The 26,428-nt window shown below is 39.9% G+C and overlaps 1 protein-coding gene and 1 long non-coding RNA gene across 2 annotated transcripts in view; one reads left to right on the forward strand and one right to left on the reverse strand.

The window, feature by feature from the left end:
* On the forward strand, positions 1-25,049 carry LOC117516691. The gene is made up of 3 exons (XR_004562517.1): positions 1-2,179; positions 16,119-16,124; positions 25,037-25,049. It is a non-coding gene; the product is annotated as an uncharacterized LOC117516691 (long non-coding RNA).
* vkorc1l1 (vitamin K epoxide reductase complex, subunit 1-like 1) overlaps positions 3,216-26,428 on the reverse strand; it is a 32,490-nt gene continuing 9,277 nt past the window's right edge. Inside the window, exons 2-3 of the mRNA XM_034177532.1 lie at positions 23,066-23,175; positions 3,216-3,675 (exon numbers count right to left, since the gene is read on the reverse strand). Coding sequence (XP_034033423.1) covers positions 3,449-3,675; positions 23,066-23,175 — 337 coding nt within the window. The 3' untranslated portion in view covers positions 3,216-3,448. The remainder of the gene's footprint in view (positions 3,676-23,065; positions 23,176-26,428) is intronic.

Raw genomic sequence — 26,428 nt, forward strand, 5'->3', positions numbered from 1 at the left:
ACTTCTAGGCTACCTACACACCCGTTCTACGGTCCGAGAAAGACCTACACTTTACACAGGCACACAGCCTTTTCTGTAAAAGTACAAAAGTAGTGACCTCATTCTGGGTTCTGATGAAAATGGACCTGATGCACATCTGATGACACAAAACCTCAGGATGATCTTAATGAGAAGATGAAAAATTACAATTAACATAAATTTATGTTTAAGGAATGTACTGTTGCTTTTTGCAATTGTCAACTAAATGCAAATCAATCAATTACAATGCAAACTAAGTTTTTGAATATCATTTGTTAAATTGGGTAATCCATTGAAATAAAACATTTTCCCAGTCCTCGGGACCCAAAGTTCTGCACATTTTCCATTTGTGCCTGAGCTACTCAGACCACATCAGGTGTGTTCAGCCAATCAACAGCTGGCTGAACAATGGAACACACCTGACAGGCTCATTTAAATGAAATTAGAGCAGATAGAAATGGAAAATGAGCAGTACTTTGGGTCCCAAGGAGCTGGTTTGGGAAACACTGAAATATAAAGCACCACCTTTAAAAAGCTCGGAGTGATCTGCTGATCTGAATCTAAGTACAGGTTCAGCCTATTCAGCTACCAATCTACATCACATTCACAAAGACAAGTGGCATTTATGAGCTTCGGCAGCAGATCAAAACTAGTCTGACCCATCAGCTCTTCAGACTGGTGAAATGGAATACTGACTGCGTGTCAAGACACCCACAAGCATTTTTACAGTAAAGGTGAGACCAGAAATGCCGTTCTTCAAAATCTGACAGTCAGGCAGCTTCCCTTTAACAATGGCCTGTGGCTTCATAGAACAGGACTAAGTTGACCTTAATGACAGTCGCCATCATTATAAAAAAAAAAGCTACTAAAACCAGTGGTCACCAAAGATGTAATCAATGTGAACTGCAAAAACATTCAGATGAATGACATTTCATCTGAATGTTTTTGCAGTCTTTTGCAGTCTTCATTGTCGTTATTGATCTTTGACAATATGCATGACATTATCCAAGAGCCAGCACACCTTATTACACTTTAAAAGAACGCGTGATAGCACATCAAATTCCTTAGCTTTCAAAGGCAATGTATTAGTTTTAGAGCTGTGTGAAGACATCTGGCAACTGGTGTCATGTGTAACAGCATCCACACTATGGAACCATCAACTACCTAGGAAAAACAACCAACCCATTCGCACCTCGAGAAAGTAACCATCTATCTGCTGCAGTCATGTGAAATATGGGCATTCTCTTGACCTTCTCCAGCTGCTGGGGTCCTCAACACTGAGGTAGCAGTACCCAAGCTGGTACCAAAGACATCCAGGTGTCCTCTGAGGTTTCCAGTTAGTGTGTAAGTCTGTTTACATACAGTAAGACATGAGGCACCTAGACCTCAAAGACCTGAACCTTTGTTCTCCCGCAAAGCTACTGGCATCGCTGAAGACCTCTGTCCAGTGATCTAATGATGCCATTAGCTCTTCACAGGCATCGCTCAATCTAAAATAGACATAAAGATCAGTGGTGCAGCATCTACATGCTGGATCATGGTGGAAATGTGCCACACAGCCAAAATGACATGACTCTCATTCCCTCACAATGTGATACTCTTCCAACATCTCTGAAAGTAACTTTGCATTTATAGCCCTTCCAGCTTTACCCAAGGACAGTCTGAAGAGACCTAGTATCACAGACATCTAATTGACACCTTGCATCACCGGTTAATGTCCAAGTCTCACAACCACACAGTAAGCCTGGATGCACCAGCAACCTAAAGACAACAGCAGTGACTGAGTAAGCAGGTACAGTAAAACTTTGAGAACCAGAGAGCCTCTAGTTCACACCAAGAGACGACAAACTGTGCACGCGATTCCAGTAGAAACGTATAAACTCTGTTCTACCTGATCGGTTGTGAACTTTTACATGTTCTACGATAGTGTGGATTTGTGGCAAAGCACAACCTGCAGCCTTCTTACTGTTGCTGTCTGTATACGTCCCTGAAGTAGTGAATTAAACTGCTTAAAAAGGTCTGTGACTCATCTTAAAAAAAAAAAAACCTACTGGACCAAAAGACGTCACAAACCAAATATATGGCTTCTGATGATGACTTCGGAATCAAAGAATCTTCTGCTGTTCATGCCAACAAAGCATCTTCTGATTTCTGTTCACATGTTCTTAACATCAAAGTTACAATTCAACTAACATCAAACGCACACGCGCACAGAACAGTGAACAAAAGTTGGACAGGTTTCAACAACGATAGAAGATGCTAAGATGAGGCCTCACGCCCCGAGCAATCACAGTGTAGCACCCTCTGCTACCTTCTTAGACTTTGAGGAAAGGGAAAACACTTCAATGGTAGTCTATGAAAATGTGATCAGAAAAATAAAGCCTCAGACCTGTGGAGAAAAAAAAAAACAACAAAACCCCTCACCTCATTAACACTCATTTAGCCACATAAGTCTTAGAAGATCCCACGTTATGTGGCAGGAATGCTTTTCCAAAGCCAAAGGAGAAAAAAAAAAAAAAAAATCTACAATGTGCATATTTATGCACACTTTGTGTAACAAACCCAGTTTTTTGTTTGTTTGTTTGTAGGTGCATGTGGCTGCTGAGAGCAAATGAAGCAGAAACCAAAGAAATCCACACAACTGAACTGCATGCCCAACCAGAACTACAAAGTTACACCTTGCAAACACACATCTCTCATCCCATCGTGAAATTCACTTTTTGTTCAGGTTTTAGCATTGTTTCCTTCCTGATTATTAGACTCTTTATTTCCTTAAAGGTTTGCATCCACACTAAATAATCTAAACTGGAATATTGCTCAGCTATTTACATAATTGCAAAAGGAACAATTTGACTGCTGTACACACAACACACAATCTCCCAATGTGCCGTGCTGTGGTGGTCCTCCACAAACACAGAAAACACAGTCAGCATAGTCTGCCCTGGAACCTTCTCTGCACACTTAATCCAATGAGTGTTTTTCTAATTTATTATTATTTTAGTGCAGATCCATTACAAAGAAACAACTTTAAAAAAAAAAAACACTTCACGTAAACATCTGTAATGTCCCCTTTTCCCACTTCCACTGTGATCCTATTTGTTCAAACACGTCCTTGTCCATCGCTCTGTTTTGTGGCTTTCTGCCTTCGCGTGCTTGAGTTGATGCTTTTCCCCCAAACACACAGACTTCCTTACGCGAGTACAAAGACAATAAGAAAAACAAAGAAAATCCTTAAAAATCCTTCTGTGATCAACATGTCAGGCCCAACATCAAGATTAATTTCTTCTTTTTTTTTTTTTGAACACAGCAGAATAAACGTCGTTTGGAAGCAAGGTCTCCTGGTGGCAAGTCAAATGTTCAGAGGTCATATTCCTTTTTTTTTTTTTCTTTCTTTCTTTCTTTCTTTTTTTTGTGTTGCCGTCTCAACAGCTTAGTCCTGTTTGGTCTGGAGCTGCTGCTTCCAGGCCTCGTTCAAGTAAACCAGTCGCTTGTAGTTGAGAATAAAGAGAATGAAGTTCAGCGCGTATGTGGTGATGCAGATGATGCAGAAGTCCTTTAGGACAAAATAGAGGATGTAGCTCAGGTAGAGCGAGCCCACCACCGACAAGATGGACGTCATCATGAGAATAAGAGCAGCCATTGCACTGACGGTCATTCCTGCAGCAAAAACACACAAACTGAGGCTTCAGCAAACAAGCGGAAAACACACAGATAATCTGATGAGGTGCATTTTTCTCCAAACATTTGTTGATATGAGCGATCATGACGGCACTCTGTCTACAAACACTGGCAGACAGTTCTGGAACCGCCACATGTGGGCGATGCTCAGCCAGGTTTATCACTTTGGAGCAAATAAAAATAAAACCACACACACACACTGACAGCTTAACATTCTCCACAAACTATACCTCAAACAAGCTAAATATAGCCTAACTCAGGGGTTTCAAAGTGTGGGAGAGTGTGCCCCCCCCGCCAACAATTTCAACATCTTTGTGTGTTTCTTTTTATTCTTTTACATTTTAAACACATTTTAAATATATTTGTGTGTTTTTAAGGACCTGTCTATGCACTTACACTTTTTACACCCTTTTCAAACATTTTAAGTGTTTTTTTAAAAAAAAACTTTGTTCTTCTATTTTTCTATTTTAAACACTGTATTTTTAACATTTAAACATCTTTGTGTGTTTCTTTTTATTCTTTTACATTTTAAACACATTTGTGTGTTTTTAAGGACCCGTCTATGCATTTACACTTTTTACACCCTTTTCAAACATTTTAACTTTTTTTGTTTTGTTTTTTTTAAACACTTTGTTTTTCTATTTTAAACACTGGATTTTTAACATTTAAACATCTTTGTGTGTTTCTTTTTATTCTTTTACATTTTAAACACATTTTAAATATATTTGTGTGTTTTTAAGGACCTGTCTCTGCATTTACACTTTTTACACCCTTTTCAAACATTTTAACTGTTTTTATTAAAAAAACTTTGTTCTTCTATTTTAAACACTATTTTTAACATTTAAACATCTTTGTGTGTTTCTTTTTATTCTTTTACATTTTAAACACATTTTAAATATATTTGTGTGTTTTTAAGGACCTGTCTATGCATTTACACTTTTTACACCCTTTTCAAACATTTTAACTGTTTTAAAAAAAAAAAAAACAACTTTGTTTTTCTATTTTAAACACTGGATTTTTAACATTTAAACATCTCTGTGTTTTTAAATGTCTTTGACATAACTAACACTTAAACATCAATATATTAATTAAACATTTATACATATTTAGTCTCATCTTGTCTCACCCCTTGTTTAGTGCGAGCAATAATGAGTCTGGGTCTTGGACGCACAGGCGGCTGATGCAGCGACGCACTGTGGAGAGGCGCAAACAAAGATCGTCCTCTACTTTCTTTTTTTTTTTTTTTTGTTGCCCCCAAACTCTTGTCTTCTCACTGGTAGAGTCACGCACTAAAAATGTATCCATTTTGCTCCTGGCATGTTGGCTAACAATGTTTTCTTTTTCCTTTTTTCCCCCTTCTTCTTTTGCAGGTCAACAGTGTTTACAGTTACTTTTTTGTGCCCCCCCCAAAGAACTCTGGCACCCGCCACTGGAAAACCACTGGTCTAATTAATCACATAACTTTTCCCTACATCAAATTCAGGAGAAAAATGATGGAATCACTTTCAGCCACAAGTCTAATAAAAATACACAATCTGCCTTCAGTTGAAAGAGGCCTTAAAAGGGCTGAGATGCCTAAAGCCGGTGTCCACGGATGTAAACGATGCACTGTGTGAGAGCTACTTCTGGACATGCGCACTGACACATACAACTCCCTACTTTGTTTTGCTTTTTGTAACATTATACACGGGAAAAAGCTGAATAATAGACAACTAAAGCATGCATATCGTAAGTCACATTTACACTATAAGGAGTGTAAGCATCAGGAGCGTCACACTGTGTAAGTAAGTAAGGGAATAAACAGTCAAGTGCATAAGTCAAGTGCTGCCCCCTCTTCTGGATGTTAATTTAGATTCTAATTTTAAAAAAATTATTTTCATAATATAAAATCACAATAAACTGTGATATTGTGACCATTTATTTCTCACTGAGTGTGTACAGCTAAATTAACAGAGACACAAAATGGACCCAAAAAAAAAAAAAAAAAATGCAGGGGCACAAAGAAGCATCGAGGATTATGAGACAACTGTAAGAAATCAGCTAAATCAGAAGAAAACCATCAGTAACCAGCCAGAGTTCAACCTGACTGAAGATTTGCAGTGGAAGTGAAGAAACCTGCTCCATCACAAGACTCCAACCTGCAACACTGATGTGGGCATGAAACCTCAAGCCGTCATAAAACAACGAGTAGGGGAAACAAAGTCATTTTGTTTTTCCTCAACTGGTTATGGAAATAGGGCAGCACTGTGCCTTAGTGGTTAGCACTGTTGCCTCACAGCAAGAAGGTCCTGGGATCGATTCCCAAATGTGGCCTTTCTGTGTGGACTCTGCGTGTTCTCCCCGTGTTTGCGTGGGTTTCCTCCGGGTGCTCCGGCTTCCTCCCACATCCAAAAACATGCAGGTTAGGTGGACTGGAAACTTTTGTCTGTATGTGGCCCTGCGACAGACTGGCATCCTGTCTGAGTTGAGCCCCGCCTCACACCCTATGACTGCTGGGATAGGATCCAGCAACCCTGCGACCTGTAACTGGAGTAAGCAGATGAAGATGAGTGAGTGAGTGGATCTCAAAATACATACACTATCATCTGCAGTAAATAAACTTACTTTGATTTGTATTTCACAAAGCCAGAATGCACAATTCCTGAAAAAGACCTTTGTGCCATGTGTGTGTGTGTGTGTGGTTTGTTTATTTGCTATGTAGTAACAAACGGGGGAAACCTTCAAGTGTGGTGATTCCATCATTTTTGCCAGAGGTTGTGAACACGGATCACACTGCTGTGTTGTCACACAAGGTGCAGTCCTTGTTCTAAGATTAATGTTCCTCTGTGGCTGTTCTTGTTATTGGTTGCTGCCAAAACACCAAAACATGTAAGGATAACACATGCTGTATAAGACGGATTACAATAAATAACACTTGTTTCTGGAACGGAACACATTTAGTGCACATGTACGGAATAACAGCATGTAGAAGCCGGTACTGGGTCAGGCTGAGCGTTTTTAGAGTGGTTTGATAGAGACAGTGTCGACATGACGAGTCAAAAAAAAAAAAAAAAAAAAAAGCAGTCACGTGACTCCTGGTGCCATCTTGAGTTCAAATAGTGTTGGCTGTTAATGTGTCTGCATGTAAATCCAGATATTTTATTTATTTATTTGCTGAAAATGTCAGGTTGTTGTGCATTTGGAGACACAAATAGACACAAGGGTTTCAAGATGTACAGATTCCCTTCAGATCTGAAGAGAAGAAAAATTTGGGAAAATAAAGTCAGCTGTGTGGGATGGAAGCCAACATCATCGTCAAAGCTTTGCGAGGTAAATTTATTGTTCAGTCCCATGTACAAAAAAACTCACCTAAACATCACCAGATATTCCCAATCACTGCACAAAAAAGATTTTGTATTGTTTTCCATGTAATAAACACCATATTTTGTACAACGGGTTTTCGCTCACATCGGATAAAATGTCCCATCAGAGGTACAAATTAAAGTTGGGCTCTGACACTCGCCTATTTAAGGAAAGTGGGACCGGAGTCAGTTCTGTGATTAAAAGTCCAACCGTTTAGTTTTTACAAACCGTGTTCAGACTGGGACCTGATGTGCACCTGTTAAATCAAACACAAAAGGCTGTGATATGAAATGTTTCTGCTTTCAATCCTTTGTCTCCCATCATATTATAATAGTTTTTATAGTGCGCACGTTGATAAATGGATCAGAAAAGTCCGGATCACATTTACAGCACAAAGTCGGTAAAAGAGGAAAATGTTCAGCTTACCTTTGATTTGGAGGTGATGATTGTAGAAAGAAAAGCTTGTTGAGGGTCGAATTAATCCAGAATAAAGTATAATCCAGAGAGGGAGAACTTTAAAACTGTCACACATGTCACTGTATGACATGGAGTTAAAGAGCAGCAGCTGCATAAATCAGGCTTTAAATTAATTAAATAAATCATCCTAAATTGTAAATTTATGTAAATTTGATAGCTTGTGGGGATGATAGAATGTGTTGCTGTATGTGGGTAAATGATTTTAAAAAATGTTGAAAACATTAAAAGGTTCATTCAGTAGTTCAGCGCAGTTGGAACCAAAATGGCGCCATGTTCTGAGTTGCCGCCACTCTCTCTATCAAGGCACTCTAAGTGTTTTAAACCACACTTGTGCAGAAAGGTCAAATAACATCCAAGGTGTTGGTCTAGTTGGGAGAGGTGATGGTCTAGGTGTTGAGCTTGAGACCAGAAGATCCTTGGTTCAAAACCCAGCCTGACTGGAAAATCACTAAGGGCCCTTGGGCAAGGTCTTTAATCCCCTATTGCTCCCGGTGTGTAGTGAGCACCTTGTATGGCAGCACCCTGACATCAGGGTGAATGTGAGGCATAATTGTAAAGCCCTTTGAGCGTCTGATGCAGATGGAAAAGCGCTATATAAATGCAGTCCATTTTACCATTTACCGACACGGTAAACTGGCCCAAGTCACTTCCTGTCACTGTGATTGTCATCCAAATCATCATCTTCTGAGAGACTAAATAAACTGTGAAATTTTAGTAGTAGTACTTCCAAAAAAGGGGCGGGGGGGAGTTAGTATTCAGAGAGGAAAAAAAAAGATTTTCCCAGAATAAAGTTAGAATTTTATGAGGAAAAAAATATCTAACATTCTTAAGTTAAAGAGAGTTATCAGCGGGGATCACAAATAATTTACAACTAAATCTGAGATTATACAGTAATAAATTTGCAACAAGTAAACTAATTTTCTAAGATTAAAGTCATAAATTTACAATATAAATCGGGAAAAGTTTTTTTTGGTCATGAAACCACATCGGTTCACACCACACACACACTCTGCACCCTGCCAATACACATTCACAGACCGCCACACAGAGAAACAAAACCTTACACTCTTTAGAAGTCTCAGGGAAGCTGATTTGGCGCATGACGAAAACTCCCAGGGAAACAAAAACTCCCAGGGAAACAAAAACTCCCAGGGAAACAAAAATGTACATTGACTATGTTTACACGACCACAATAAACCCAAACTGGGAATAATCGGGTAATGGTAATAATCCACTCTGATGTTTTTATATGCAGTTTAATAATGCAATTCAAGATAAAGCAGATTTACATTAATAGGTCAGTTAGTTGGGTTTCGTTCCAATTCTGTGATGTCAAACTGTTTTCAAAACGTTTGGTCAACGTCCTCATGAGTCACTGAGTCTCCGGGGTCAAGGCTATACTCATGTAGGATTTGTTTGCTTTGCAAAACATGCAAAAATAATGCTCACTTTTGCGTTTTGCATATGTTCACATAAACTATTAATCTAATAAATTAATAAAATAATTCACACTAGGGTGGCACGTGGCTTAGTGGTCAGCACTAATGCAAGAAGGTCATGGGATCGTTTCTCGCCCTTTCTGTGTGGAGTTTCTCCCCGTGTTTGTGTGGGTTTCCTCCGGGTGCTCCGGCTTCCTCCCACAAACACAGACATGCAGGTTAAGTGGATTGGAAACTTTAAAGTGTCTGTAGGTGTGTGTGTGTGGGTGCGACTGTATGTGTTTGTCTGTATGTGACAGACTGGCGCCCTCTCTTGGGTGTACAGTGCCTCACAGCCTGTGTCTGCTGCTATCCCAGCAGACACAGGCTGCTCGATTGGAGTAAGCGGGTATAGAACGTCCAGCCTCGAGTGGCTCGTGTCGCCACATATGATCCACATCAAGCCACATATGATCCATGTAGCGCCATGTAACAAGACGTTGGTGCACGTTTAGGCATGGGTTTGGTCCAAACCTCCAGCCCTCCCACACTTGGTCCCTTTAAAGTGTGGGTTTATTCACAGCATCCATTCAAGATGATGTCAAATTTTTTTTAAACGCGGTCCAAAAATAGACGCTTCAGTACAGTCCGGCCGGTGTGCGCCGTGCGTCAGGCTGCAGTTCACCTGTGTTCCAGAGTCATTATATGCACCAGACCAGCTACAACCGAACCACAGGTTCCTGGATAGTCACCTCTCCACTTCCTCTCACTGGCTTTATTTCAACACCGTGATCCCACTTTTAACTTTGTGTTCGCCCATTTATGTCTGCAAAATCACACTCTTGCGCGTGCTGCCGTTCTGCATTCCTGGACAGATCCGTTCTCCACTTTTACAGCCTCGTCCTCACCACACACGCCTCTATAATCCTCGTTAGTCCTCATTTTAAATTTTGAACATCTTGAAATTAGCAGAACGCTCAGAGATGAGCCTTGTTAGCTGAATATACTGCCTCTAAGAGCCTTTATTCTCCTACGATAGTTGAATAAATCCTCTTGTATGGAAAAAACATGCTGCGTGGCTCATTATTCATCCTTCATTATTTGGTGGGACCAGGGTTTAAAAACTGAGTGCAATTGCCTTTACTATGGAAATCTTAAAAGGACAGTCTTCTGTGTCAGCACCAGGTGGCAAGACAAGTCAGATATGTCACTCAGCAGGCAAACGTGTCAAACCTGCATGACCGAGTCAGCAAATATAATCCTTTATGGGAAGTAGACTGTCTGCAAGTTCATACACATCAGTCATAAAGTCTTGTAGGTGTACTCCATCTTAACTGCTCAGATCCACACCAGGCAGGCACAACAAAAGAATGACGACAGCGAGGCCTTCTGATCACCACCTGACTTACCATTTGGCAAACTTCAGACTCAGCTGGTAGAATTTTTGATTTTTTTTAAAACACATTATTCATTAAGAATAAGAGATGAGAGCACGTTCAACATTCTGGTCTCTAGCTATAGTAATATAGACAAAAGACTTGAAGCTTGATCAGGCTAAAGAATGTTGTTGTGGTTCAGTCCTCCTGTGAAAGCAATTGAACTGATTTTGTTTTTAAGTTGACTTTAAGGATTCTTTGTCATGAACAGTGAGAACAATTTGTAGTACCTTACATTCTATGGTGATACATTTAAAGCTGTACGGCCTTTCGGGTTTTTTCGATTTAAATCATAAGAATTTTCTTTGGCACCACTACAATTTTATTCCTTAGCATTTAAATAATGGATTCATAATATTCGATTGCCAGTATATTCAAAATTTGTGCTGTCTGGAAACAATTTATTACTCAGTGATGTCATAGAGCACGTGGGGGCTTTCCCAGTCTGCACAAACATGCTGGGAAGAAAAGGCGACTGCCAATTGGAGTAAAGAAAGGCAACACGCCAACACAGTAAGACAAGATGGCAGAAAACACTCCAAAAGAGCTTATTTCTGTATAAATCTGTTTTTTGAGTGAGAAATAAACATCTAAAAACACTTTTTGAACACCTCTGAAGTGAAGTGATTTAGTGTTTGCAGTTTGTATCAGCTTCATGATGAAGTGCTACAGAGGAGGATTTTCTTCAAAAGAACACCTTAAAGTTCAGCTACAAATTGCAAGAAGGTACATCTGAGATGCAAGCCAAGATCTGATCTGCTTTGGTGAAAGAACATCCTCCTATGCTCTACTCCACTATGAAGCTAAAGACTGGTGATGCAAAATGCGGAATTTGCACTGTGCACAATTTCTCCAATCACAGCCACAGAAGCCGATAACTTCTTCTGGGTTGTCTGGGTGTCTTGGTGGCTTTCCTCACTCGTCTGCTTCTTGCACACTCACTCAGTTTTTGTGAACTGTCTGCTCCATGCAAATTTACCACAGAGTGCCATGCTGATTGTATTTCTTCATAAACTGATGTAAATAAAGTCCAAGACCATCAGAGAGCCTCGTCCACAACGACCACAAGAGACTCCAAGCTGCAACACGCCATATTAAGAATAGGGGGGATGTAAACTTTTGATGAGAGTCATTTGGGTAGTTTCTGTTGTCATGATTTATTCATATTGACATATTCATGTTGCCTGAAAAATGGCAAAAAAACAAAAACAAAATTCTGCCAGGGTATGTAAACGTTTGAGCACAACTGTAGACAGACAAACACACTGACAGACGTATGCACACCTACTGTCTATTTAGTCACCACTCCACTAACCCGCATGTCTTTGGAAGTGGGAGGTAACTCGTGGAGGGAACCCACATGAACATGGGGACAACATGAAAACTTCACACAGAAAGTACTCAGTGCAAAGCGATCCAATGACCTCCTTGCTGTGAGGCAACAGTGCAAACCAGCAAGTGGGTCAGGTCAAAACCTCAATCTCAAAACCTCACATGATCAAATGAGCACACACGCTTCCTCCTGTAGTTCATTTTAAGCTCCTTTCACACCGGGCCTACGTAGAGTTGCATTGTGCTTCGTATCTACAGCCCCTGGCAATAATTATGGAATCACCGGCCTCGGAGGATGTTCATTCAGTTGTTTAATTTTGTAGAAAAAAAGCAGATCACAGACATAAGACAAAACTAAAGTAATTTCAAATGGCAACTTTCTGGCTTTAAGAAACACTATAAGAAATCAAGAAAAAAAATTGTGGCAGTCAGTAACGGTTACTTTTTAGACCAAGCAGAGGAAAAAATATGGACTCACTCAATTCTGAGGAATAAATTATGGAATCACCCTGTAAATTTTCATCCCCAAAACTAACACCTGCATCAAATCAGATGTGCTCGTTAGTCTGCATCTAAAAAGGAGTGATCACACCTTGGAGAGCTGTTGCAGCAAGTGGACTGACATGAATCATGGCTCCAACACGAGAAATGTCAATTGAAACAAAGGAGAGGATTATCAAACTCTTAAAAGAGGGTAAATCATCACGCAATGTTGCAAAAGATGTTGGTTGTTCACAGTCAGCTGTGTCTAAACTCTGGACCAAATACAAACAACATGGGAAGGTTGTTAAAGGCAAACATACTGGTAGACCAAGGAAGACATCAAAGCGTCAAGACAGAAAACTTAAAGCAATATGTCTCAAAAATCGAAAATACACAACAAAACAAATGAGGAACGAATGGGAGGAAACTGGAGTCGACGTCTGTGACCGAACTGTAAGAAACCGCCTAAAGGAAATGGGATTTACATACAGAAAAGCTAAATGAAAGCCATCATTAACACCTAAACAGAAAAAAACAAGGTTACAATGGGCTAAGGAAAAGCAATCGTGGACTGTGGATGACTGGATGAAAGTCATATTCAGTGATGAATCTCGAATCTGCATTGGGCAAGGTGATGATGCTGGAACTTTTGTTTGGTGCCGTTCCAATGAGATTTATAAAGATGACTGCCTGAAGAGAACATGTAAATTTCCACAGTCATTGATGATATGGGGCTGCATGTCAGGTAAAGGCACTGGGGAGATGGCTGTCATTACATCATCAATAAATGCACAGGTTTACGTTGATATTTTGGACACTTTTCTTATCCCATCAATTGAAAGGATGTTTGGGGATAATGAAATCATTTTTCAAGATGATAATGCATCCTGCCATAGAGCAAAAACTGTGAAAACATTCCTTGCAAAATGACACATAGGGTCAATGTCATGGCCTGCAAATAGTCCGGATCTTAATCCAATTGAAAATCTTTGGTGGAAGTTGAAGAAAATGGTCCATGACAAGGCTCCAACCTGCAAAGCTGATCTGGCAACAGCAATCAGAGAAAGTTGGAGCCAGATTGATGAAGAGTACTGTTTGTCACTCATTAAGACCATGCCTCAGAGACTGCAAGCTGTTATAAAAGCCGGAGGTGGTGCAACAAAATACTAGTGATGTGTTTGAGCGTTCTTTTGTTTTTCATGATTCCATAATTTTTTCCTCAGAATTGAGTGATTCCATATTTTTTTTCCCTCTGCTTGGTCTAAAAAAGTAACCGTTACTGACTGCCACAATTTTTTTTTCCTGATTTCTTATAGTGTTTCTTATAGCCAGAAAGTTGCCATAAAATTTTATTACAGAGATTAGAGCATGCCATAGGTATTAAAGGCACTGCGCTGCAGTGGTTTGAATCATATTTGTCTAATAGATTACAATTTGTTCATGTAAATGGGGAATCTTCTTCACAGACTAAAGTTAATTATGGAGTTCCACAAGGTTCTGTGCTAGGACCAATTTTATTCACTTTATACATGCTTCCCTTAGGCAGTATTATTAGACCTCATTGCTTAAATTTTCATTGTTACGCAGATGATACCCGGCTTTATCTATCCATGAAGCCAGAGGACACACACCAATTAGCTAAACTGCAGGATTGTCTTACAGACATAAAGACATGGATAACCTCTAATTTCCTGCTTTTAAACTCAGATAAAACTGAAGTTATTGTACTTGGCCCCACAAATCTTAGAAACATGGTGTCTAACCAGATCCTTACTCTGGATGACATTACCCTGACCTCTAGTAATACTGTGAGAAATCTTGGAGTCATTTTTGATCAGGATATGTCATTCAAAGCGCATATTAAACAAATATGTAGGACTGCTTTTTTGCATTTACGCAATATCTCTAAAATCAGAAAGGTCTTGTCTCAGAGTGATGCTGAAAAACTAATTCATGCATTTATTTCCTCTAGGCTGGACTATTGTAATTCATTATTATCACGTTGTCCTAAAAGTTCCCTAAAAAGCCTTCAGTTAATTCAAAATGCTGCAGCTAGAGTACTGACGGGGACTAGAAGGAGAGAGCATATCTCACCCATATTGGCCTCTCTTCATTGGCTTCCTGTTAATTCTAGAATAGAATTTAAAATTCTTCTTCTTACTTATAAGGTTTTGAATAATCAGGTCGCATCTTATCTTAGGGACCTCGTAGTACCATATCACCCCAATAGAGCGCTTCGCTCTCAGACTGCAGGCTTACTTGTAGTTCCTAGGGTTTGTAAGAGTAGAATGGGAGGCAGAGCCTTCAGCTTTCAGGCTCCTCTCCTGTGGAACCAGCTCCCAATTCAGATCAGGGAGACAGACACCCTCTCTACTTTTAAGAATAGGCTTAAAACTTCCTTTTTGCTAAAGCTTATAGTTAGGGCTGGATCAGGTGACCCTGAACCATCCCTTAGTTATGCTGCTATAGACGTAGACTGCTGGGGGGTTCCCATGATGCACTGTTTCTTTCTCTTTTTGCTCTGTATGCACCACTCTGCATTTAATCATTAGTTATCGATCTCTGCTCCCCTCCACAGCATGTCTTTTTCCTGGTTCTCTCCCTCAGCCCCAACCAGTCCCAGCAGAAGACTGCCCCTCCCTGAGCCTGGTTCTGCTGGAGGTTTCTTCCTGTTAAAAGGGAGTTTTTCCTTCCCACTGTAGCCAAGTGCTTGCTCACAGGGGTCGTTTTGACCGTTGGGGTTTTACATAATTATTGTATGGCCTTGCCTTACAATATAAAGCGCCTTGGGGCAACTGTTTGTTGTGATTTGGCGCTATATAAAAAAAATTGATTAATTGATTGATTGATTGAAATGACTTTAGTTTTGTGTCATGTCTGTGATCTGCTTTTTTTCTACAAAATAAAAACAACTGAATGAACATCCTCCGAGACCGGTGATTCCATAATTTTTGCCAGGGGTTGTAGTAGACAGGAATGGCTGTGTATACTGCGCGCAGGGGGAAGCTTAGCCTGCCTCTTCTGTGGCTTTGAAGCTTCACTGCCAGCAAAGTGCAGCAGGATGAGTAAAATCTAGCAATGCAGGGTTGTACTGATAAAAAAGAACCTAACAGGATTTTTCCCCGGACTGGTGTAGGGTAGCGTATAATTGAGGAGGCATTGTGTACAGTAGCAGAGAGTTGCATAGAGTACTGGACGCAGTGCACAGTACCGAATACCTGCAAAAAAAACTCAAGATGTTTAATTTTTGAATTAAACATCTTGAATTTTTCTGCATCCATTTCACAGATCACTTTGCATCCCTCAGCGTATTGCCACGTAGGGCTGCATAAGCTCAGCGTAAATGGTACATCGCATTAAATCAAATCAGTTTTATTTATATAGCGCCAAGTCACAACAAACAGTTGCCCCAAGGCGCTTTATATTGTAAGGCAAAGCCATACAATAATTACGGAAAAACCCCAATGGTCAAAACGACCCCCTGTGAGCAAGCACTTGGCAACAGTGGGAAGGAAAAACTCCCTTTTAACAGGAAGAAAACTCCAGCAGAACCAGGCTCAGGGAGGGGCAGTCTTCTGCTGGGACAGGTTGGGGCTGAGGGAAAGAACCAGGAAAAAGACATGCTGTGGAGGGGAGCAGAGATCAATCACTAATGATTAACTGCAGAGTGGTGCATACAGAGCAAAAAGAGAAATAAACACTCAGTGCATCATGGGAACCCCCCAGCAGTCTAAGTCTATAGCAGCATAACTAAGGGATGGTTCAGGGTCACCTAATCCAGCCCTAACTATAAGCATTAGCAAAAAGGAAAGTTTTAAGCCTAATCTTAAAAGTAGAGAAGGTGTCTGTCTCCCTGATCCGAATTGGGAGCTGGTTCCACAGGAGAGGAGCCTGAAAGCTGAAGGCTCTGCAAACCCTAGGAACTACAAGTAAGCCTGCAGTCTGAGAGCGAAGCGCTCTATTGGGGTGATATGGTACTAAGAGGTCCCTAAGATAAGATGGGACCTGATTATTCAAAACCTTATAAGTAAGAAGAAGAATTTTAAATTCTATTCTAGAATTAACAGGAAGCCAATGAAGAGAGGCCAATATGGGTGAGATATGCTCTCTCCTTCTAGTCCCCGTCAGTACTCTAGCTGCAGCATTTTGAATTAACTGAAGGCTTTTCAGGGAACTTTTAGGACAACCTGATAATAATGAATTACAATAGTCCAGCCTGGAGGAAATAAATGCATGAATTAGTTTTTCAGCATCACTCTGAGACAAGACCTTTCTAATTTTAGAGATATTGCGCAAATGCAAAAAAGCAATCCTACATATTTGTTTAATATGCGCACTGAATGACATATCCTGATCAAAAATGACTCCAAGATTTCTCACAGTATTACTAGAGGCCAGGGTAATGCCATCCAGAGTAAGGATCTGGTTAGACACCATGTTTCTAAGATTTGTGGGGCCAAGTACAATAACTTCAGTTTTATCTGAGTTTAAAAGCAGGAAATTAGAGGTCATCCATGTCTTTATGTCTGTAAGACAATCCTGCAGTTTAGCTAATTGGTGTGTGTCCTCTGGCTTCATGGATAGATAAAGCTGGGTATCATCTGCGTAACAATGAAAATTTAAGCAATGCGGTCTAATAATACTGCCTAAGGGAAGCATGTATAAAGTGAATAAAATTGGTCCTAGCACAGAACCTTGTGGAACTCCATAATTAACCTTAGTCTGTGAAGAAGATTCCCCATTTACATGAACAAACTGTAATCTATTAGATAAATATGATTCAAACCACCGCAGCGCAGTGCCTTTAATACCTATGGCATGCTCTAATCTCTAATAAAATTTTATGGTCAACAGTATCAAAAGCAGCACTGAGGTCTAACAGAACAAGCACAGAGATGAGTCCACTGTCTGAGGCCATAAGAAGATCATTTGTAACCTTCACTAATGCTGTTTCTGTACTATGATGAATTCTAAACCCTGACTGAAACTCTTCAAATAGACCATTCCTCTGCAGATGATCAGTTAGCTGTTTTACAACTACCCTTTCAAGAATTTTTGAGAGAAAACGAAGGTTGGAGATTGGCCTATAATTAGCTAAGATAGCTGGGTCAAGTGATGGCTTTTTAAGTAATGGTTTAATTACTGCCACCTTAAAAGCCTGTGGTACATAGCCAACTAATAAAGACAGATTGATCATATTTAAGATCGAAGCATTAATTAATGGTAGGGCTTCCTTGAGCAGCCTGGTAGGAATGGGGTCTAATAGACATGTTGATGGTTTGGAGGAAGTAACTAATGAAAATAACTCAGACAGAACAATCGGAGAGAAAGAGTCTAACCAAATACCGGCATCACTGAAAGCAGCCAAAGAGAACGATATGTCTTTGGGATGGTTATGAGTAATTTTTTCTCTAATAGTTAAAATTTTATTAGCAAAGAAAGTCATGAAGTCATTACTAGTTAAAGTTAAAGGAATACTCTGCTCAATAGAGCTCTGACTCTTTGTCAGCCTGGCTACAGTTCTGAAAAGAAACCTGGGGTTGTTCTTATTTTCTTCAATTAGTGATGAGTAATAAGATGTCCTAGCTTTACGGAGGGCTTTTTTTATAGAGCAACAGACTTTTTCCAGGCTAAGTGAAGATCTTCTAAATTAGTGAGACGCCATTTCCTCTCCAACTTACAGGTTATCTGCTTTAAGCTGCGAGTTTGTGAGTTATACCACGGAGTCAGGCACTTCTGATTTAAGGCTCTCTTTTTCAGCGGAGCTACAGCATCCAAAGTTGTCCTCAATGAGGATATAAAACTATTGACGAGATAATCTATCTCACTCGAAGAGTTTAGGTAGCTACTCTGCCCTGTGTTGGTATATGGCATTGGAGAACATAAAGAAGGAATCATATCCTTAAACCTAGTTACAGCGCTTTCTGAAAGACTTCTACTGTAATGAAACTTATTCCCCACTACTGGGTAGTCCATCAGAGTAAATGTAAATGTTATTAAGAAATGATCAGACAGAAGGGGGTTTTCAGGGAATACTGTTAAGTCTTCAATTTCCATACCATAAGTCAGAACAAGATCTAAGGTATGATTAAAGTGGTGGGTGGACTCATTTACTTTTTGAGCAAAGCCAATCGAGTCTAACAATAGATTAAATGCAGTGTTGAGGCTGTCATTCTCAGCATCTGTGTGGATGTTAAAATCGCCCACTATAATTATCTTATCTGAGCTAAGCACTAAGTCAGACAAAAGGTCCGAAAATTCACAGAGAAACTCACAGTAACGACCAGGTGGATGATAGATAACAACAAATAAAACTGGTTTTTGGGAGTTCCAATTTGGATGGACAAGACTAAGAGACAAGCTTTCAAATGAATTAAAGCTCTGTCTGGGTTTTTGATTAATTAATAAGCTGGAGTGGAAGATTGCTGCTAATCCTCGCCTCGGCCCGTGGTACGAGCGTTCTGGCAGTTAGTGTGACTCGGGGGTGTTGACTCATTTAAACTAACATTCATCCTGCTGTAACCAGGTTTCTGTAAGGCAGAATAAATCAATATGTTGATCAATTATTATATCATTTACTAACAGGGACTTAGAAGAGAGAGATCTAATGTTTAATAGACCACATTTAGCTGTTTTAGTCTGTGGTGCAGTTGAAGGTGCTATATTGTTTTTCTTTTTGAATTTTTATGCTTAAATTGATTTTTGCTGGTTATTGGTGGTCTGGGAGCAGGCACCGTCTCTACGGGGATGGGGTAATGAGGGGATGGCAGGGGGAGAGAAGCTGCAGAGAGGTGTGTAAGACTACAACTCTGCTTCCTGGTCCCAACCCTGGATAGTCACGGTTTGGAGGATTTAAGAAAATTGGCCAGATTTCTAGAAATGAGAGCTGCTCCATCCAAAGTGGGATGGATGCCATCTCTCCTAACAAGACCAGGTTTTCCCCAGAAGCTTTGCCAATTATCTATGAAGCCCACCTCATTTTTTGGACACCACTCAGACAGCCAGCAATTCAAGGAGAACATGCGGCTAAACATGTCACTCCCGGTCCAATTGGGGAGGGGCCCAGAGAAAACTACAGAGTCCGACATTGTTTTTGCAAAGTTACACACCGATTCAATGTTAATTTTAGTGACCTCCGACTGGCGTAACCAGGTGTCATTACTGCCGACGTGAAGTACAATCTTACCAAATTTACGCTTAGCCTTAGCCAGCAGTTTCAAATTTCCTTCAATGTTGCCTGCTCTGGCCCCCGGAAGACAATTGACTATGGTTGCTGGTGTCCGCTAACTTCACATTTCTCAAAACAGAGTCGCCATAACCAGAGTTTGTTCCTCGGCAGGTGTGTCGCCGAGTGGGGAAAAACGGTTAGAAATGTGAACGGGTTGGCGGTGTACACGGGGCTTCTGTTTAGGACTACGCTTCCTCCTCACAGTCACCCAGTCGGCCTGCTTTCCCGGCTGCTCGGGATCTGCCGGAGGGGAACTAACAGCAGCTAAGCTACCTTGGTCCGCACCGACTACAGGGGCCTGGCTCGCTGTAGAATTTTCCAAGGTGCGGAGCCGAGTCTCCAATTCGCCCAGCCTGGCCTTCAAGCTACGAATAAGCTACACTTATTACAAGTACCATTACTGCTAAAGGAGGCCGAGGAATAACTAAACATTTCACACCCAGCGCAGAGAAGTGCGGGAGAGACAGGAGAAGCCACCATGCTAAACTGGCTAAGGACTAATACCTGCGCTAAGCTAGCGGATTCCTAAGAACACACAAAGTGAATAATGTGTAAATAATTTAGAGGTGATTCAGCAGAGGGAGTGTTTTAGTTAAGGCACGTGAAGATTACAATGTGAAACAAATCGTTATCCCCAACCAGTCCCAGCAGAAGACTGCCCCTCCCTGAGCCTGGTTCTGCTGGAGGTTTCTTCCTGTTAAAAGGGAGTTTTTCCTTCCCACTGTAGCCACGTGCTTGCTCACAGGGGGTCGTTTTGACCGTTGGGGTTTTACATAATTATTGTATGGCCTTGCCTTACAATATAAAGCGCCTTGGGGCAACTGTTTGTTGTGATTTGGCGCTATATAAAAAAATTGATTGATTGATTGATTGATTGATCTAGTTAACTAGATCAATCTAACTGCACAGATTAAACAGCTAACAGATACAGCAAAACACCGCTGTGCTCCGGAACAGGAAGTGATACAATACCGCAGTGAGAGCCAACCACCAGTAGAGGCCAGTAGACGCAGATCAGTGGTCATTACACAACTCTAAGTTGGCCCAGTGTGAACGGGGCTTCAGAAAGAAAAACAAATATTTGCCATGGAATTCCCCTCCACATAAATGTTCTCTTCATTAAAATAAGCTGTAATTTTGCAACAGGTTACAAAAATAAACCTACATTATGGTTGGATTTCAGTAGAAACTACATTTTGACAGTTTTGTGACATTTGAAAGGCCGTACAGCTTTAAAGATCCTGCAAAGAAATAAAGAAAGAGAGAGAGAGCAAGAGAGATTTGTTTGGAAACATCTTGTACACAGTATTTTCCAGAGTACAAGTCACACCTGTCCAAAAATGCCTCTTTAAGAGAAAAAACAAAAAACATAAGTTGCCCGATAGTATAATTCGCATTTACCACTTCATGCAAGAAAACACAAAATTTATTAAACTCGCATTCAGATGGACCAGCGAATTTTGTCCATTATAATCGTAACCCACTGTATGTATAAAATGGACAAAATCTGCTATATGTATGAAACTGAAAAAATCTGTTATATCTATGTAACAGGTTAGTTACATACATAGCTCCACATCTTTATGCAATCATCAACCTCCAAACCAACATTACAGTACATGCAATTTTCCTCTATAAATTGTGGGTCATTTGAGCGTCTTTTTCCGACTCAGTATTGTGAAGCTGGTCATATTTGCGGATTTTTCTGCCAAACGTATTTGACCCATGATGGAAATGTAATCAGTGGGTGCACTACAAAAACGTTTACAATATGTAGGAAGGAGTGAAAATGGAAAAGTGACCAATCACAGCCCCTGAGATTTTCATTGTTAAAGCAGGTGTGTGTCAGGCTGAGGGGAGGGTTCCCAGCCACACAGAGGGCTCTGATCTAAAACGACTGTCTTTGGTTTGTCACACCCAGGGATGAAACGTAACACCATATTACAGTGCCGGCAGCAAGTGGCATTTTGTTAATAAGCCAGCCTCGTTTAGGCGCCAGGTCTGAGCACGGTTTGAAAAAACAAACATCCGGGTTTTTAAATTAAGAAAATACAGTACCCAGCCTTTTAAGAGAAAGACGGTCCACAATGATCATCTGAAATAGACCTACTGCACATTTAAAGTGAAGCAGTGTGTTTGTCTATTTTTAAAAGACATGCGGTCCGCTCTACGTGGGGAGTGGCTATTGACCCAGCGGCCGGCTGCTGTCTCTCTTTGCATGGTGTGAGGGGAGTCCCTCACACAGCTACAGCTCCATCCCCGGCCACACTGAAACATTTTCTGAAAGAAGATCTTCTCAGAAAAAGTCCACTATTTCAACTGTGTTTTGCTCAGACTTGCACTGAGTGTTTGAATTTTTAGGGCAACACACAATGCTTCACAAACTCTGTAACTTAAATAAAATATAATCTAAAAAACTGACTGCGAGGCTTGCACGTTCAACCTCCAGCTGAAATGCATCTGCTGAATCGTAGAGAAAGAGGGATAAAAAAAAAAAAAATCATGCAGGGACACTGTCCAACATAAAAAAAACAAACAAACAAAATAATTTAAAAATGGTTAATAAAACAAAACAGAAAGACACATCCCATCGCCAGCAAAATGTCCAGATTTTGGTGCAGCAAGATTGTGTCATTGCTTAGGGAGAGCCCTGGACTATTGATGGAAGTTTAAAAACAAAAAAGTACTTTTTATTCGATTACTCGATTAATCCCAGAATAATCAATAGAATACTTGAATACTAAAATAATGTATAGTTGCAGCCCTAATCACATAACTTACCTACAACTTCTTACGTATGAGTCATATGCTGGCATGCACCGAAAATATTGTGCATGCCCAAAATTTTTCAATGAACCCGTCATACCAGACCTTATACCAGCGTGCTTCAACATGCTCTTAACTTATACAAAACTTACCCATAAGTTATTAGACGTACACCAGCGTATTCGGTGCATTTTTCTTTTATTTTAGTTATTTCAACATTTTATTGCGTCCTTATTGAATGTGATTGTTTTTAATGTCGTAATCAGGACAGAGTAATGACTAAAATATGAATTTCACTATTCTACTGATTGTGAATGTTTTAAAATTATGCACAATCTACATGGACTTCTACTGTGCAAATGTCTTTTTGACCGAACTTTGACTTAATGGACATGTTGAATGATTCATTCATTTAATGTTAAAACAAGGAAACAGCTTTTTGAAATAATAAAATAGCTGCTGTTTAAAGAGCCTTTGTTTTATTTAGAAGCGTAGCAGCAGGTGTGAGACTGCAGAGATGACAGCTGGACCCTCAGCACATTTTACCAGGTGAAAGTCTCCCCTGCAGCTTCAACATCAAATCGGTGGAGTTCTTTTTTGTTTTGTTTTGTTTTTTTCTGAGACACTTTCCTCACATTTTGAAGCACAGAGACGTAATCTTCTTCTGTTTGGACTTCAGATTTTTGTTTATTTAGATTGACAAAGAACCCATTATAAAAAGCTTCAGGCAGGGGCAAAGCCTAAACATCCCCCAAGCCCCGGCATTTTAAGGTGATCTTTTCATCGCATTATGCTGAGAAAAAAAATCCTGCTGAGAACCCTGGATTGTGCAATGTGTCATTGTAATGTTTAAGAAAAACAATACTCCAAATAGTGCAACTTCTTACCTAATAGGAGCTGAAAAGCATAAAAGACCATCCCATAGACACTGTTTGGCTGGTTCAGTGCACTGTCATTTCCAAAAATTGAGCCCAAGAGTCCAAATCCTCGACCCCACCTACAACACAAAAATCCAACAACATACAAGGTAATTACTACTATTAATTCAACAACAGAGGGAAAAAGATCAGCAAACTGAGTTCTGAGAACACCAAACAATAGCAACTGTTTCATTCCTTGCACAATGGTTAAAGATTGTGTATTAAAATATCAGCCTTTGCGACAATAAATATAACGCAATGTTAAAATACTCTGCCGTATGAGTATCATCGTATTTCTAATTGGCAGTTGTTTAATTGGTATCCCAGTGCAAACTATATATATATATATATATATATATATATATATATAAATTATACATTTATTGTTATTTACATTAAATACTGAAGGTCCTATTGCCTTATGGCCCAGTCACACGGCACTTAAAGGGCAACAAAGGCCAAACCAAACAAGAAATCTGGACTTTCGTTGGCATCGTTTAACCTTCGTGCAGCTTCATTCCCGCATCTGGCACTCCTTCAGGATTTTTAAACTGCCGCCGAAAACCTCAATTCATCTGTATTTTGTTTTGCTGTAGTTCTACAACCCCTGGCAATAATTATGGAAACCCGGCCTCGAGGATGTTCATTCAGTTGTTTAATTTGTAGAAAAAAAAGCAGATCACAGACATGACACAAAACTAAAGTCATTTCAAATGGCAACTTTCTGGCTTTAAGAAACACTATAAGAAATCAGGAAAAAAAATTGTGGCAGGCAGTAACGGTTACTTTTTTAGACCAACCAGAGGGAAAAAAATATGGACTCACTCAATTCTGAGGAATAAATTATGGAATCACCCTGTAAATTTTCATCCCCAAAACTAACACCCTGCATCAAATCAGATCTGCTCATTAGTCTGCATCTAAAAAGGAGTGATCACAACTTGGAGAGCTGTTGCACCAAGTGGACTGACATGAATCATGGCTCCAACACGAGAGATGTCAATTGAAACAAAGGAGAGGACTATCAAACTCTTAAAAGAGGGTAAATCATCACGCAATGTTGCAAAAGATGTTGGTTGTTCACAGTCAGCTGTGTCTAAACTCTGGACCAAATACAAACAACATGGGAAGGTTGTTAAAGGCAAACATACTGGTAGACCAAGGAAGACATCAAAGCGTCAAGACAGAAAACTTAAAGCAATATGTCTCAAAAATCGAAAATGCAAACAAAACAAATGAGGAACGAATGGGAGGAAACTGGAGTCAACGTCTGTGACCGAACTGTAAGAAACCGCCTAAAGGAAATGGGATTTACATACAGAGATGCAGACACACACTGCTCCAGCTGTGGCTCCAGGTGTGTTTCATTTAAAGCGTCAAGATCAACATTAGCTTTGGTATCATTTTGTTCCTCTTTTATCCTTTTTGCGCTCTTGATTTGCAGGCTATTCGGTGATAAAGCTCTTTCGTCCACCTTTTCTCAACGATTTGACGTTTTTACTTTTTTCCCCTTCGTTCAGGAATCATTGTATAGCGTGTGACCGGTCCATTACTTACAATTTCTACATGTTCAAGAGCGGATGTTTGTGTGCACACTGATGTCCAGGAAATATCTTTTACAGTGGCTTGCAAAAGTATTCAGCCCCTTGGTATTCCACACATTTTAATTTGTTTATGGCCTTTCAAATACAAAAAGTAAATGAGGCTTCTAAATATAAAAAATTCTAAAATTATCTTCCTTAGACTCAAACTAATCTCTACACTTGATATTAATTAATTAATTATTTTGTACAGAGGAGGGGTTTTCTTTCACCAAAACATTAAATCTAGGCTTGCATCTCAGATGTACCTTCTCGCAAATTGTAGCTGAACTTTCAGGCCTTCTTTTTAATAAAACCTTCCTCTGTACCACTTCACAATGAAGCTGTATAACTGGAGATACAAACTGCAAAACATGCACTTCGCACAATTTCTCCAACCACAGCCACAGAAGCCTGTAACAACTTCTGGGTTGTCTGGGTGACTTGGTGGCTTTCCTCACTCTTCTCCTTCTTGCACAGTCACTCAGTTTTTCAGAACTGTCTACTCCACACAGATTTAGTGTGTGGAGTAGTGCTTGCTCACAGGGGGTCGTCTTGACCGTTGGGGTTTTACATCATTATTGTATGGCCTTGCCTTACAATATAAAGCACCTTGGGGCAACTGTTTGTTGTGATTTGGCGCTATATAAAAAAAAATTGATTGATTGATTGATTTACCATAGAGTGCCATACTGTTTGTATTTCTTCATAACTGATGTAAATAAAGTTCAAGACATATTCAGTGACTTGGAAATGTTCATGTATCCATCCCCTGACTTGTCTGAAGAAAACTGGCAAGAAAACTGATTATTTAAGGTACTTTTAAGATTAGGCTTAAAACTTTCCTTTTTGCTAAATCTTATAGTTAGGGCTGGATCAGGTGACCCTGAACCATCCCTTAGTTATGCTGCTATAGACTTGGACTGCTGGGGGGTTCCCATGATGCACTGAGTGTTTCTTTCTCTTTTTGCTCTGTATGCACCACTCTGCATTTAATCATTAGTGATTGATCTCTGCTCCCCTCCACGGCATGTCTTTTTCCTGGTTCTCTCCCTCAGCCCCAACCAGTCCCAGCAGAAAGACTGCCCCTCCCTGAGCCTGGTTCTGCTGGAGGTTTCTTCCTGTTAAAAGGGAGTTTTTTCCTTCCCACTGTCGCCAAGTGCTTGCTCACAGGGGGGTCGTTTTGACCGTTTGGGTGTTTTTTTTTCCGTAATTATTGTATGGCTTTGCCTTACAATATAAAGCGCCTTGGGCAACTGTTTGTTGTGATTTGGCGCTATATAAATAAAATTGATTTGATTATACCAAAGAGGATGATTACTTATGCAACCCATCATCTTGGTTTTGATATTTTTAATGAATTTATATCAAGTTGTTATTTACTTTCAGTTTGAGTCTAAGGAAGATCATTAAAATGATCAATATAAAAATTTCTAATTTTAGAAATTTTTTTATAATGAGAAGCCTGATTTACTTTTACGGAAGCGTATTACATTCACTGGATAAAAAAACTGACCACTGATCTCGTAATTACGAGATCAGGATCTCGTAATTACGAGAAAAGTTCAACATTTTTTGAGATCAGGATCTCTTAATTACGAGATCTGTGGTCAAATTATTTTTTATCCAGTGAATGCAATACACTTCCGTAACTTTTTGTATCTGAAAGGCCATAAACAAATTAAACAGTGAAATACCAAGGGGCTCAATACTTTTGCAAGCCACTGTAAATCACTCCAGAGGTCAGTTT

The sequence above is a fragment of the Thalassophryne amazonica genome, chromosome 9 (genome assembly GCF_902500255.1).
Source record: "Thalassophryne amazonica chromosome 9, fThaAma1.1, whole genome shotgun sequence".
In the NCBI taxonomy this organism is placed as follows: domain Eukaryota; kingdom Metazoa; phylum Chordata; class Actinopteri; order Batrachoidiformes; family Batrachoididae; genus Thalassophryne; species Thalassophryne amazonica.